The sequence below is a fragment of the Anabrus simplex genome, chromosome 3, assembly GCF_040414725.1.
Source record: "Anabrus simplex isolate iqAnaSimp1 chromosome 3, ASM4041472v1, whole genome shotgun sequence".
Taxonomy (NCBI): Eukaryota; Metazoa; Arthropoda; class Insecta; order Orthoptera; family Tettigoniidae; genus Anabrus; species Anabrus simplex.
Genome location: NC_090267.1, coordinates 157,045,953 through 157,062,658, shown reverse-complemented (window position 1 = coordinate 157,062,658; position 16,706 = coordinate 157,045,953). Strand labels below are relative to the sequence as shown.

The window sequence follows — 16,706 nt, the reverse complement described above, 5'->3', positions numbered from 1 at the left end:
AAGTTTCCACAAATACTCTATTAAATCGAATCAATAAGTAAACCCCTGCCGTAACCAACGTTGATGAATGCACTAAAGCTGATACAGGTGTTGGAGCAGCCATAGCTGCCGGTAATCAAGTAAAAGGAATTTGAGCTCTCTTAGTTATAGCAGCCAATACCACTATAGTACCAATTAATATTATAATAAAAGAATCCTTACCGAAATCCAAGTAATATATAAATATAAATATAAATATAAATATGAATATGAATATGAATAAATATGAATATAAATAAAGCAACCCAAACAAACTCAACACAATAAATTCCAAACTCAACAACATAGACAATAAATGTTTACGCTTAGAACAAAAAGTTCACACTCCTATCAAATATACTAGAATCAAGATAACTCAACTTATATTTATTACCATTGTTTTAGTAGTTTAATGAAAACACTGGTCTTGTAAAACAACATTAAGATATTTCTTCTAAAACTCAGAGGAAAGAAAATTTTTTCTTACTAATCCCCAAAATTAATATTTTATACTAAACTACCCTCTGAATCTTAAATTTAAGAATTCTTGTTTTTAATCTTCTTAATAGTCTAATTTTATACAAGCTAATCACCCTCTTGCTATAACCCTTATTATCATTGTACAAACATGTATCATCTCTATAACTGTTGGATTAATATCCTCCTCCTTTTGATTTTCCTACATCCTATTCTTGATTTTCCTAAGAGGTATATTAGTCCTCTTTATCTACATTACTAATTTAGCTTCTCATGAGCCATTTTATACTATGAAAACCTTTGTCATTACCTTACTGTTAATCACTTTAATTTTAATAATTTCATCGATAAGAGATCCATATTTTACCAACATACTTAGCAAAAATATGGACCTTATACCTATTGATCTATTACATAACTCTCTAAATACAGAAGCCACCCTTCATTTAATTAAACTCTATAATAAGCCTAATCATCTTATTACATTGATATTGGTAAACTACTTATTTCTTACTTTAATCGTAATTGTAAAAATTACAAACATCTTTCAAGGTCCATTACGACAAAAATTTTAATGGCCAAACCTGTACGAGTATCACACCCTCTTTTTAAAATGGCTAATAATGCCTTAGTAGATCTACCTGCCCCCTCCAATATTTCCGCTTGATGAAACTTTGGATCACTCCTCGGCCTCTGTTTTATAATTCAAATTGCCACCGGCCTTTTCTTAGCTATACACTATACCGCAAATGTAGGCCTAGCTTTCTCCAGTGTAGCTCACATCTGTCGTGATGTCAACTATGGTTGACTCTTACGCACCTTACATGCTAATGGTGTATCTTTCTTCTTCATCTGCCTTTACCTTCATGTAGGCCGTGGTATATATTGCGGTTCATATAATTATATACATACTTGATCTACAGGTGTTGTAATTTTGTTTCTAGTTATAGGAACAGCTCTTATAGGATATGTTCTCCCTTGAGGTCAAATATCTTTTTGAGGGGCAACTGTGACTACAAACCCCTTATCAGCTGTTCCGTATTTAGATAATGATTTAGTTCAATGGGTTTGAGGGGGATTCGCTGTTGATAATGCCACTCTCACTCGATTCTTTACTTTCCATTTTGTTCTACCATTTATTGTAGCTATAATAGTTATAATTCACCTCTTATTCCTTCATCAAACAGGATCAAATAACCATTTAGGTCTAAATAGAAATTCAGATAAAATTCCATTACACCCTTATTTCTCCTTCAAGGACATTTTTGGTTTTATCATTATAGTAGCTATCCTACTATTATTAATCCTTCTTGAACCTTATATATTAGGAGACCTTGATAATTTTACTCCTGCCAACCCTTTAGTTACACTTGTTCATATTCAACCCGAATGATATTTCCTTTTTGCTTACGCAAATTTACGACCTTATCCTAATAAGTTAGGTGGAGTAATTGCATTAGTAATATCTATTGCAATTCTTCTCAACCTTCCTTTTACTGCAAATAATAAATTCCGTGACATCCAATTTTATCCAATCAACCAAATCCTGTTTTGAACTATAGTTTCCATTGTTATTCTTTTAACATGAATTGGTGCTCGACCAGTAGAAGACTTATATATTCTAACTGGTCAAATCCTTACTGTCCTATACTTTCTTTACTATATTTTAAATCCTCTAATCTTTTATATTTGAGATAATCTAGTAAATTAGTTATTAAGCTTATGAAAGCATATGATTTGAAAACATAAGACAGAAGTTCAATTCTTATATAAACTTTACTAAATAAAATACATTAAATAAGTAAAGAAAACACAAAAACCTTTAATCCTAGAAAAAATAATAAAAAATAAGTGAAAAGGGTAAATAAGCCTTCCATGCTAAATATATTAATTTATCATACCGAAATCGAAGAAGAGTTCCTCGAACCCAGATAAATATGAAAGGTAAAAAGTCAACTTAAAAAAGAAATAAATTGATAAAACATCTCACAAAAATTATACAAAACAATATTCTTATAAATAAAATACTAGTGTACTCAGCTAAAAAAATAATGCAAATCCACCACTTCTGTATTCAACATTAAATCCCGAATCCAACTCCGACTCCCCTTCTGCAAAATCAAAAGGAGTTCGATTAATTTCCACTAAACATGATGAAAATCATGCTAATATAAGAGGAAAGGTTAAAAATATGAATCACACAACCTTAAAGATGTATAAATCTTATTAAACAATAATTACCTACTAAAAATAAATCTTAACAAAATCAATGCTAATCTCACTTCATAAGAAATTGTCTGAGCAACAGCTTGCAATCCTCCCAATAATGCATAATTAGAATTAGATGATCACCCCGCAATTATTACAGTATACACTCCTAAACTTGTGCAAACTAAAAAATAAAATTCCCAATTTAAAAGTAAATAAAATTGTTATAAAAGGATAAATCATTCAAGTCATTAAAGCCAAAAATAGTCTAAAAACAGGAGAAAAATAATATATAGAATAATTTGATGCTACAGTATATGTTCCCTCCTTAGAAAATAACTTAATTGCATCAGCAAAAGGTTGCGGCAATCCAATAAATCCTACTTTATTAGGAATTTGAATATAACTTAAAACCTTTCGCTCCAATAGAGTAAGAAAGGGCACCCCAATTAATACACAAATAATCAACATAACAGACCCCAATATTCTCATTAAAATCTCTATTAACAATACTACCTGTAATACTCTTACATTTTTGAATTCTAAATTCAATACATTTCACTGCCAAAATAGTATTAATATTTATCACTTATATTAAAAATTATTTTGAATATTTGGTCCTTTCATACTAAAATATTAATTTACTATAAAGATAGAAACCTACCTGGCTTACGCCGGTCTGAACTCAGATCATGTAAGGATTTAAAAGTCGAACAGACTTATTAATTAAACTTCTACACCTAATCATATGCCTTAATCCAACATCGAGGTCGCAATCTTTCTTGTCGATATGAACTCTCAAAAAATTACGCTGTTATCCCTAAGGTAAATTTATCTTTTAATCGCTATTAACGGATCAAATATTCATAAATCAATGTTTGTAAAACAAAGAGTTACATTTATCTTTGTGTCACCCCAACAAAATATGGTAAAATACATATTAATAATACCACCAAACAAAATATGTATAATTCCATATAAAGATCTATAGGGTCTTCTCGTCTTTCATATTCATTTAAGCCTTTTGACTCAAAAGTTAAATTCTATTCATTACACGCAGACAGTAAATGTTTCGTCAAACCATTCATTCCAGCCTTAAATGAAAAGACTAATGATTATGCTACCTTTGCACGGTCAAAATACCGCGGCGCTTTAATTTCCTATCAGCGGGCAGGCCCGACCTTAAATACATCCCAAAAGGACACGTTTTTGACAAACAGGCGAACATAAAATTTGCCTTCTTCCTTCATATAAATTTACATATATTAAATATCTTACACTTTTATATACTAATTTTATCATTATTATATTTACATTTATATTATGCAATTCACTTCAATATCCAACTTAATATTACTATTAAATTATATTACAATAAAATAACTTATAACATTATTCATCTGATAGCTAATTTAAAGCCTACAATTCTTTACAACTGTTATAATAATTATAAATCCCTATTTTAAAGCTTATCCCTTAAAATATTATATTCAATAAACAGTTAATATATCAATATAAAAACTACTATTAAATACTGAATTAAATTCATTTCTTGAAGAACCAGATATCTTAAAAACCGACTAATATTTCATTATAAATTTGTTATTCTTGATAATAATATTACATTAACCAACATAACAAATTAGCTCTTTTTAATTCGGGAAAAATACATCTCTATTCCAATTTTAATAAACCCTGATACACAAGGTACAATATTAATTTATTTTCCTAAAAATTTATTTTCAACTTTTTTCAATTTCCCTTCACAGTACTACTCCACTATAAATAAATTAATTTGTTCTATTCCTATACTAAAACATATATAATTAATGTTATTTCAATTAAACAAGCTTTCCCTATTCACTAATCATAAATTGATATTTTCAAAATAATTCGAATCTCACGAACATCCTCTCAGTGTAAATTAAATGCTTCACTTTAAGCTTTATTTTGCATTCTAGATGCACTTTCCAGTACATCTACTATGTAACGACTTATCTCACCTTATAATGAGAGCGACGGGCGATGTGTGCATGTTTTAGAGCTAAAATTACATTATCATAATATAACAATATTACTTTCAAATCCACCTTCAAATGCACTACCTTTCATTGCAAGATCCATTAATTTTTTTTATTGTAATCCATCTCTTACTTGATTATAAGCTGCACCTTGAACTGACATTCACTCTAATAAGAGTTATAGAAAATTACCACTCTTATAAAATTTAATCTTACGACGGCTGTATACAAACTGATAACAAAACCAAGTCGACTAAAACGTGTGTTATCGATTACATGACAGATTCCTCTGAAAAGACTATAACACCGCCAAATTCTTTGAGTTTCAAGAACATAACTATTACTACTCAAGTAACAATATTTACAATTGGAATAATAGGGTATCTAATCCTAGTTTATAGTCCAATTTTTAAAGCTTCATATACTATCCTTAAGCTCTATATAAATTCAAGAATTCTACCTTAAAAATTTACATTTAAACATATTAAAATTTACTTACTCCTACACTAATAATATTTACTGTAACCCTACGTATAACCGCGGCGGCTGGCACGACTTTAGCCGGCTACATATTATATTACTAATTCCAAGTCACCTTGATAAATAATATTTATACTGCAAATATATCTTACTATTTAAGCTTATAAATCTATAATCACAAAAATTCACATGTAAAACATATAAAAAGTAAACAATTAAGCAAGAATAAAACTATCTAAATCCATTATTAATCAACGGATCAAATAGTAATAACACTAATGATAACATAACATCACATAAATATTAATATATAATATAATGAACCCGTTTTGAGTATTTCTTGGCGTTGAATTTTCATGGTATTTTTCGCCCCTATACAATGAAAAATATTCACTTATCTATAAAGTAACACACGGGACACATTTACTAAATACTAATAATTTTTCTTTTATAAAAGGCTTATAGCCGGCAGCGGCCGCCCTCCAACCTCACAAACACGTAATAAATATTTAATTAGAATAATAAACATTGTATATTTTTATGTATATTTCTTGAAATATATACTTAAATAGGTGTATTTAATAAAATGCATATTTAAAATAAATACTTTAATTTATTACCAAAAATTAAATAGATAATGAATATAGGTTATTATATATTTATATCTATATCTAAAGTATATATTATATAAACATATAATAATATAGAAATCTATATTTGATATATATGTAGATGCTACAAATATCTATAAGATCCTCTTTTTCTCTTTCAAGTATATTTGTTATTAACATTATCTGGGGTTTGTATATCAATAAGTTATTATTAATTAAGGTTCCTTTTCTATATGTAATTAATATTATATAAATGTATATATATATAAAACGATTGTAACTGACCAAAATTTCTTGCTAAAAATTATCAACCATTCCGAAAATAATCTTAAATAAGGCCTTTATGTAAAAAGTTTTAAATTTCAGATAATTTCAAAATTGTTACTAATCTTTGTCAACTAAATCTATTTTAATTATTTTTTCATCAACCTCAAATTTTCCAAAAAATCATTGATTACCAAAAATGCAAAAAGTGCACTTTTTCAAAAAATACTTCCCCAAGAAAATTTTCTCCTTTTTAACTAATCATTGTAATACTAATAATCACCCTGCACCAATCCTTACTATTCTTACATTAATGTTTTTAACAATGAAGTGCCTGATAAAAAGGATTATTGTGATAGAGTAAATCATGTAATTATTTGCCTTCATTATATCTAATAGATATAAACTATTTCCTAAAGTATCAAAACCTTTCGTGCTTCATACACAGGGATATACTTATAAACTTCAACAAAAAGGTAAGCTAAATAAAAGCTAATGGGTTCATACCCCGTAAATAGGATTGTCCTCCTTTTTCATCTTCACTACTCCTGCTAAGTTCTTGTTTGCTACTACTTTAATTTTAGGTACACTTATTGCCACTAGATCAACTTCGTGATTAGGGGCATGAATAGGATTAGAAATTAATCTCCTATCCTTTATTCCCTTTATAACTGATACAAAAATCTTATATCAACAGAAGCTTCCCTAAAATACTTCTTAGTGCAAGCTTTAGCTTCCGCTGCACTACTTTTCTCTATCATTTTAATTTTTGCATTCTCTAATAACCCTTTTTATATAAATACCGAAATCTTTTCAACCCTAATATGTTCAGCATTGTTACTAAAAATGGGGGCCGCCCCCTTCCATTTTTGGTTTCCAGCAACAATAGAAGGTTTAAGATGAAAAACTGCTTTATTTTAATAACCTGACAAATAATTGCCCCTCTAACACTATTAGCATACATTATTGATATAAACATTTTCATTAGAATAATTATTCTTATCTCAGTGCTAATTGGGTCTTTGGGTGGGTTAAACCAAAGTTCCCTACGAAAACTAATAGCTTATTCTTCTATTAATCATATTGGTTGAAAAATTGCCGCCATAGTAGCAGGAGAAACCCTATGGGAGTTATATTTCATTATTTATTCATTCCTCACCTTATCTATCATTTTAATATTTAATGTGCATCGCATTTACCATATTAATCAAAACTTCTTAACAATAACCAATAATCAAATTACAAAATCTTGCTTACTCCTCCTTCTACTTTCTCTTGGTGGATTACCACCATTCCTAGGATTCCTACCTAAATGATTAATTATTCAAACCTTAGTTGACCTAAATTATCAATTCATCGTAATCACTATAGTAATCATAACCCTTGTGACATTGTTTTCTTACCTTCGATTAACATTTCTTGCATTTCTGTTCTCCTATACTGAATTAAAACTAACCTTAGTTGGTTCTTTCAATCGCACCTTTTTTTCCTCTTCAATTAACCTTTACCGGAATTTCAAAATTAGGATTATCCTTTAGCTCCGTCGTCTATTTTATGCTTTAAGACTTACGAAACTAATAGCCATCAAAGCTATAACAGCTTCTTCTTTTCCTGTACCCTTCCTTCACGAAAATATTCTTCCATTTCTCTTGGGAACTGTTTAGGGGATATTTTTGCTGACCTGTCGAAGTGTTTTGGACTGTCATCATAATTTTTTATGATGTTTATTATTGGAGTACTATCACTATGGTTACTTTCGTTGACTAACTCACGATTTTGCCTACTTGGGTCAATTATTCCTGAAGGTGTGGTCTCTCTTTCGTTGACTTGTATCACAATTGATTTTTGCCTCTCGCTACAGTTTGAAATTACAGATTTCGTTGACTGATTCTCTACCTTCATTTCCTGTATCTCTTTTCTAATTTGTTTCATCTCCTCTTCCGTCTTCTCCTTTTTCTGATCCGCTTCAGTCTTATTGCTCTCCATCTTTTCCCTCGATTCATTTATTTTGTCAGCTACTTGGCCTGTAGCTTGACAAATTTCTCCTCTAAATCTTGGTGTCTCAAACTCAATCCTTCCATGCCACTTGTTAATTCATTAATCTCTTCATCCTTTAATCTTTTGATGATTTCTTGACTCTCTATTACCTTTTCATTTATATTATTTACTTCCTCCCATTTCTTCTCATTACTAACTCTTATTTCTTCCAGATTGGTAGTTAACTTATTAATTTCCTCATCCATTTGCTTCTGAACAATGCTTCGACTTTCCGTCACTTCTTTTATTTTATTTATTTCTTCGTGCATCTCCTTACTTTTATTTTCCATGCTCTCGGTCACCTCGGTCCGCATATTCTGAATATCGTTCTTAATTCCGGAAATTTCTGATCGAATTTTCGTACTTTCTTCGGTCATTTCTTCCTGTTTTTTTAACTCCTTGATCATCTCTTTCTGTTCATCTCCTCGTTTCCTAATAATTTCTTCCAATAATTCCTTCTGTTTCTGTTGCCATTCCTCTTTGCTTCTGTTGATCTTCTCTTCCTTCTTCTCTCATTTCTTCCATGAATCTCTGATATTTCGCTTCCCGTTCTTGCTCTTTATCATCCTGTTTTCTATTGAACTCTTGTAATAACTCTTTTTGCTTCTTTACTATTTCCTCGAGTTGTTTCTGTTGCCATTCTTCTAGTTTCTTTTCTTGCTCCATACTTATTTCCTTTAACAATACTTGTTGCTTTTGTTCTTTGTCTGCCCGTCTTCTATCCTTCTCTACTTTCTCCTTCTTTCTCTCTTCTTCCTGTGTCTTCTCCTCATCCTCACGTTCTTGTCTCTCTTTCCTTCTCTCTGCTTCCTGCCTCTTCTCAATCTGTTCCTGCTCCTCCTTCTGTTTTCTTTCTTTTTCTTCTCGTTCTTGTTTCTCATTCTTTTTCTTTTCTTCTCGTTCTTGTTTCTCTTTCTTTTTCTCTTCTTCCTGCTTTTTCATAAATTCTTGGAACCATAGTGGAATTCCTTCTTGTTTTTCTTGTTTTCTCTTCATTTCTTCTTCTTGCTCCCTTCTAGTGTGTATTCTTGCCTGAGTTGCCATGTTCTCGATAAATTTAATTCTATTTGATATAGTCTCTCTAATTTCCTATCAAATTCTCTAATTTTCCTTAAAATTCACTAATATTACAGAATATCAACACAGTATATTACAAAATTCGTCAATTCCTTAACCTAATGAGTTCAATAAACTCCTATATTTCAATCTTATATACTAGTTATTAACTTTGTCTTCCCTGTAAATTAATATATAGATGGACTTTCCTGAAGATCGATATCATCCCACCAAATAAACCATGAACAACTTGACCGTGAGTTCAGATTTCATTTCTTTGATTTCACTTCAGTATTAACTAAAATCAAAATTAAAATAAGCATATCTTAAATTATGCTAATAAAAAGAAAGAAATCATCTCATGAATAACGATTATTTCTAAATATCATCTATTTCTTCATATAAAATTATATCTCCATTCAAACTCCATCACCTTTCCTCATGTAAAGACATACCATCCTTTCCACTTCTAATTCCCATCATGCGTTATCTCAACTCTACATTCTTGGGAATCTTTCCCATCACCTCTTTTCCTTGTTACGTTTTCCGGTATCTTAGTCCATAAGTCACACGTTAAGCCGCAAAATTATTGCTCACAGACTAACGGTTCCTTTTTCTTCACGTTCCCGCGGTGTCTTTCTCTTCAGTCGCTCCACATATGGACATCAACTCTATTTGGCGATACTTTTACTTCACGTTCCCGCGGTATCTTTCTCTTCAATCGCCCCACTGTTGTGCGCCAACTTTTACTTGGGTTGATTATCCCGTTTTCTTCTTAATGAACGCAATTTTTCTTTATGAATTTCCGACGAAATCTAGTAAACTTTCATCTTTTTTGTAGCGCACTCGCAATTCACGTCTTGACTGCGAATTCAATTTTTCAAGTGTATTTTTATAATAATATCTTCTGTTCTACTTTTTCTTTAAAACAATCTACTTGACCTTTTGCTGTTCTGCACCGCCTTCGGTATACATCCGTTCCCAATTATACATGGTTGTCTGTTATACCTCGACATCATGACTTCATTGTGTATTATTTTTAACTTGAGTGGGCCATACCTTCCTCCGGCGCCATTTTTGTAAACGTCTAGGAAATGCAACGGGCACAACTTTAAAAGTTTTGCGATATAGATACACTCATTTTTAAAATTTACCCCCCTTTTCATCCCCCATTAATTGGATTTTCCAAACACAAAAATGCGTGTTTCTTTATTTTTAAAGGAGATCCCAAAAACCAATTTTCAGGACCGAAATATCTTCAGTTAATGAGATAAGTATCTTCATTAAAGGCATTCAACCCCTTTTTCACCCTTTTTCACCTTACCTATTAGAATTTTCCTAAAACAATTAATACGTGTTTCTTTACTTTTAAAGGAGATTCTAAATACCAATTCCTACACCCGTAAACTTAAAAAGTTGAGCTATAGATACACTCATTTTATAAATTAACCCCCTTTTCACCCCCCCATTAATTGGATTGCCCAAAAACAAAACATACATGTTTCTATATTTTTATAGGAGATCCCAAATACCAATATTCAGGTCAGTCAGTCAGTCAGTCAGTCAGTCAGTCAGTCAGTCAGTCAGTCAGTCAGAACAAGTTATTTTATATATATTGGGACCTTTCCCACCATCCCCCATAGCTCATGGTACCATGTGCCAACAACCCTGTCGGGTCATGAACACATGGCACCATGCTCCACGGAAGGCGATGGTCAAGGGACCTTTTCGGCCTGTGACGATTCCCTCTCATTGGGATTGAATAAGTAATCCACTCACATGAGTGGTCAACGCCCTGCGGCCTAGCAAGGTCGCTGCTAACTCTCCCGTTCCTAAGATCTGAACCCCGGCTACTCAGAGTCGCAGACCGTCCGCGGCGATAAAAATAAAATATCTTACAACTAACTTAAAGGCATAACATGAACGGAAGAGGTTCTGGATGCTAATTATCGGCAAAAATTAGGCACGAATAAATTTTCTGAATATTTAATTCACTCCCGTTGAACATATTTACAATCTACAACCTTGAACATCATAGTTAAATTACATCCATTGAATTTTAATACCAGCAACGGACAACCCTTTCCGGGCTACCACCCAAGTGAAATTTTGATCCACATCATTATAAGATCATTATGTGGTCTATTGACATTACGCTGTTGAATATTATAACACAAAAACAATCACCTATTCGGATTAGGCACCTGGGTGTTCACATATAACTTCAAACAACTCGGAGAAATTTGAGTTGCGTTTACTACATTCTTGGTTGATAAACTTGGTTTCGAATTTACGGACACGATTATTTTACGTGCTGAGTACGGTAAACACTATTATAATGAACCTAACTTTTTACAAAAATTTATAAGGAAACTATGACCTTGCGGATATAAATATTCCCGGGATTAATTCCCAAATTCCATATTTAAAACACAGCAAGTTACACTAATTTACTCTAAGATTAGAGTGGCCACCTACATCGAACATAACACGAGAAATATAATGTTTAAAGAAATTTAAAAAAATCATAAAATGATAAACAACTCCACGGCGTTACAACCTCTCGCAAAAACATGAAATGCACACAATTCTAGTTACTGCTAATCACCTCATTTGAGGACTAACTATACACATCATAGGGCCCGAACCCTCCACTCAAACGAACTACCAAAGGATTTTTCACGAAGTCTCAATTAAACAAATCAATTAGCATCAAAACAACCTCCTATTTACACTATTATCACACCTGGAAGAGAAAACACATATTATAACATTTCCCATACATGGTAACTGCATCTGGATTACCATTAGCCGTCGTTTGTGTGACTGACTCCCTTTTGTCATGTCCGAGGTACGAACGGGAGACCAACAGGTCTCTCGAGTCGGGGAACCTGAAAAATCAAGACCCTATCTATCACTTCTACCTGTGTATGAATTAAGTGCTCCTGCATTCATTCTTTCTTAGCCTTATTAGAATGTGGTAATCGATTAACATAAAACATTTCACTATTCGAGCAAAAGAGGGTTCAATGGAACAACACTTCCTTGAGAAAGACGGCCATACATTTTCCTTTCAGCAGGCCTGGTTTGACCCGTCAAGCGAGCTGCGACCCTCCCGGGGAAGGATGCCATAAATTTCCTTGTCAACCGCCCGCATATTCTCTTTAAACCCAACATTAGCGCGTTTACAAAAGCCTATTCAGTGGGCCAATTTATTCACGCGAACAAAAATAACAAATACAAACAGGTGCATAGAATTATGCTCTAACCCGCTCAGGTATTCTTCATCGGACCAATCTCTCAACTTTAGGGCCGTTACATTATTTTACTCTCTCTCTCTCTCTCTCTTATAGGAGTCCGGAGTTCCATCCTCGTGTCTCTCATAGTAAAACTACCACAATCCACGGGCTAGCAAACTAGAGTTTAATAATCTCACAGAATTTACTAATAACAATAGTCATAATAATCACAATAATGATAATAATAATAATAGTAATAATAATAATAATAATAATAATAATAATAATAATAATAATAATAATAATACGGACTATGTACCTGACATGAAGTTATAATTCTTTAATAGATCGGCATAAAATTATCCGACCAAACTGATTAATTTAAAAGAAATAAAATGAACTAACAAAAAGGTATTTAAGCAATCACAAAAAAAATTTCTTTAACAGGGGCCCTAGCTAGAGTTGGTGGGGGTGGACATTTGTACCTCGGTGCCATGACTCTTCACACACATATTATGTAGCAACGCCTTAAGTTATCATGCATAAAATACAACTACTTTACATTAAAACGAGTACTTCATCTATCCAACTCTATCTGGTTCACAGGATATATGGCAAAGATTCTTGCGTCATCTCAACCTGACTTCTTTCATATATCTCTCCAAGAACGAAGGCTCCTTTATTACCTCAACGAAATTAATTAGCCTTTTCCCTCCGTCTCCTCTGACAGTACTCATAAAACAATAAAACAATAAAGACAACTAGATGGGAAATTCATACTCTATTCCTAATTTGTTTCCTTCCCAAACAACTTTAAAAGGTTAAACTAAAATAAAAATACCGACCACTCTAATCTTACTACTTTAATTATTCAATATAAAATCATCCCATGCTATTCCTATATTCTGTCATGATTTATCTACAGGGAATATCAGTATCACAAGATCATAATTTTGTACTCAACATGTTGGTCCGTTGTCCATCGTCCGCTGTTCGAGCCCCGAGGGAGGGCTGCCTCGAAGGTCTTAGCCCATCCTGCTGAAGTGGGAGATCGCTGGTTCAAGACGTTCCATGATGCTCCTGGAATAATCCATAGCGTTGGGGTTTGAACACTGAAATGACACTGTTTACACTTTTTTCACAAAACTTCCTCCACTCACGTTACAGGCAAATTTTCCTTTCTTCTAACCAGTATGAAAGTTATGAATGTATACGATACCCTGGTACAGGACGCAGCTAGTCTATCCTAATCTGACATATGCAATTCCGAGCTCACAGTTTCATTACCGAAACAGTTTAACCTCCCGCATTACCCCAAGGTGGGCTACTTATGTTTATTCTCGACCCTGTCTTGTCTGCTTTGTTCAGCGCGCTCCTCAGATTACGCTGTTCTGAAGCACGATAAACATTGATACAATTTTGTTTATGTGATAACAACTAATTCTTCGTACTATCACTACTCACTCGCCTGCCGTTTACACAGTTTCTAACATAGATTATAATTAAGAAGCTCTCTGCCTCCACTACGGGGTACTGATTGAAAATTAACGTTCCACGTTCGACAGACGGCAATTCATTGTTTCACCGTTCTCGGTGCGAATTTATGTCACTCACGATCCTTCGTGTCGCACCGTGATCAAATTATAGATGCGCACATCATGTTTACACAGTTCAAATTTTTACTGCAGATTCGCACTGAAATCCGACTTTTCACACTCCCGCTCACAGAAAATTTTCACACAAAGAGAGGGAAATCAGACCAAAAATCGGCCGTGTGGTCACCTCGTAGACTCCTCGAAGACTGGTGGCCACCCTCATATGTGCAGGCAAATATAAAGGCTCCCTAGGGTGGGGAATGCTTGGGAGACATCTCCCTCCTACACATTTCAGTTTTCCAGATCCACAAGGCTTACGAATCCCAGCGATGCGGCAACTTGTGTGGCCAAGTACTCCGAAATACAAGGTGTGATGCGGAACTCAGGATGATCGGTGGATTTGTAGTAATTAATTCCAATACAATCGGGGTGGGGGTAGTATTCGCTAATAGTATTTGGCGACACTGTAGGCGTGGGTACGCCGTGGTGGTTATGTAATCTTATGAAGGTGCATTTTCGTAGGTGAGATTATTCTACCTTGTTTTTCAATTTTGCCATTCATCCAATATTCCTCTTATTGCTCTGATGTATGTTTTCTGGTTAGTTTAGCCTTTACTGAGCTGAAAATACCCCTGAAATCGCCCCATCGCTTTGGCATCGCTGTGCGTTGGCGTTTGTTTTCAAGATGGAGTTAGCAAAATTGTATTCTTCTTCCCCTTGTTTCATGATACGCGCGCAGTTTGGGAGTTTTTCTGAGCCACCCACTGGGAGCTCTTGGCGCCCCTACGTCGCGAAGTGTTATGCAATATGACGCTACTGCCAGCATCCACACAAAGGAAGCTACAAGCCTACTAATTTCTTCAATATATAATTCGAAATAATTATTCCTGTGACTATACGGTCACAATATTGATTTAGGCTATTCTGTATTCGATGGTTGCCTAGTCGAGTCTTTAAAGCGTGCTCGGATCACTGGGAATGACTTGGTTCGATTCCTCATCGGAAATTATAACATTTCAAACAGTCTACATTTGGAGTGCCACATGATCGTTGGTTTCACGTAGCCTACATCGGAAATGAGTACTAGTTTGAGTCGGCTTCGGTGGAAGTGTAGGACAGGATACATCGTTTAGGAGAATAATTGACTCGACCAAATTGTGTGGAAGAAGCAGAGGGAGACAGGTGTTCAATGTCAGGCTCAATTTTAGTGACTAATAGGTCAGATGTGCAGAACTATACAAGAGTTAGTCACAAATAATGGGTTGTAGAGTCCGTTAGTTAATTCACAGAGGCTTTCAAACAGAACACTGAAACTGAAACTGAAACTGAACACTGAAAGGCATAACTGATAGTAAACGTATGTACGATCTATGTACTTGAATCAAAAAGTTGTCCTCGTTAGGAAGTAAGTATGTAGATATATTTTGTCAGCACTTTAATCTCAGACCCAGTTCTGCATATAACTCCTCCTATGCTTATTACAAACGTAAAATGAGAGCTTTAGTATTAGGAATCTTTGGTACAATATCTTTACATCTCATGTACTATACAATAAATTCTGAACGTTTGTGACTATTGCATCAGAAAACGAAGTGTGCATGAAATATAAAACACTTCCATTTCTATTTTTCAGTATGATGAAGGAGCACTTATGGTTGTCGACGGTAAATTAGTAGGACTTGCAAACCGGATGTTAGCAGAAATCCAGACCTGCCCTACAGCTGCAACTTATCAGACCTTCGTGAAAATATCTGCGTTTAGACATTGGATCCACGAAATAACGAATCTGTAAAATGTTTATGAAATCATTTTCATAGGTAATAATTGCAATTGTAAAATTATATTTGATCTGATAACGATATTAAATTTGTATTATGATTGAAGCGATTCCTTTAGATGGTTCCTGCCAACTAAAGAAATACTTGAACACAGACAGTGATTCAGAGAATGTCACTTTGCTTACAAACCAGGGTAACTGGACACATGAAAGGTCTTCCGTAGTCATTGTAGTTGGTGATCATATAACTGAGAGACTGGTAATCCAAATTCTCCTGTTGGCCACCTATAATATGATATCATGAGTTTCCTCATTTCTCCTTCACGAAAGTCCTCGAATCGAGTAACAATAAGCCTATAAATAAATTGGACCATGAATTGGAACACATAAGAGTATTTACCTTAAGAAATACTTAGATTAAGTGCTGATTGGTGTATGAAGAAGTAACGGTACCGGAGGTATGGCTTCTGTTTGGCTGTGGGAATCACGTGGGCAGGGCTTGTCTGCTATTTTATATTTTGCGGGTGTAGCTTGTGAGCCATCTTTTTCGTGTTCTTGGTTGCGTCTCTGGTGATGTAGGGGTCGCTAACGGACGTGTGGCCATGATAAGGACCGTGGGTGAAGAGTGTGGGGCGCCGCTTACTTAGTGCTAGCATGGAAGGAAATGTATTTACCGTAAGCGGCCATGTTTAACAGCCATTATGGAAAATACGGCAATCGATCTAGTCAAGTGTTCCTATCTACAGATCTACGTGGTTAATGGCTGCGCCTACGTTGGCATGGTGGTTTTGGATGTTTACCAGCCGAGGTGTGGTCATAATACAGGCCATGGGTGAGAAGTGTGGGTCACCTATCTTTTATTTGTTTTCTAAAAATGAAATATCGTGTGGCTTTTAGTGCCGGAATATCCCAGGACGGGTTCG

The 16,706-nt window shown here is 33.9% G+C and overlaps 1 protein-coding gene across 1 annotated transcript in view; it reads left to right on the top strand.

Annotated features, from left to right (window-relative positions):
- LOC136867130 (trypsin-3) overlaps positions 1 to 15,889 on the top strand; it is a 135,616-nt gene extending 119,727 nt beyond the window's left edge. The window contains exon 7 of the mRNA XM_068227026.1: positions 15,640 to 15,889. Within this exon, the coding sequence (XP_068083127.1) occupies positions 15,640 to 15,798 (159 nt within the window). The 3' untranslated portion in view covers positions 15,799 to 15,889. The remainder of the gene's footprint in view (positions 1 to 15,639) is intronic.
- Positions 15,890 to 16,706: the final 817 nt, after the last annotated feature.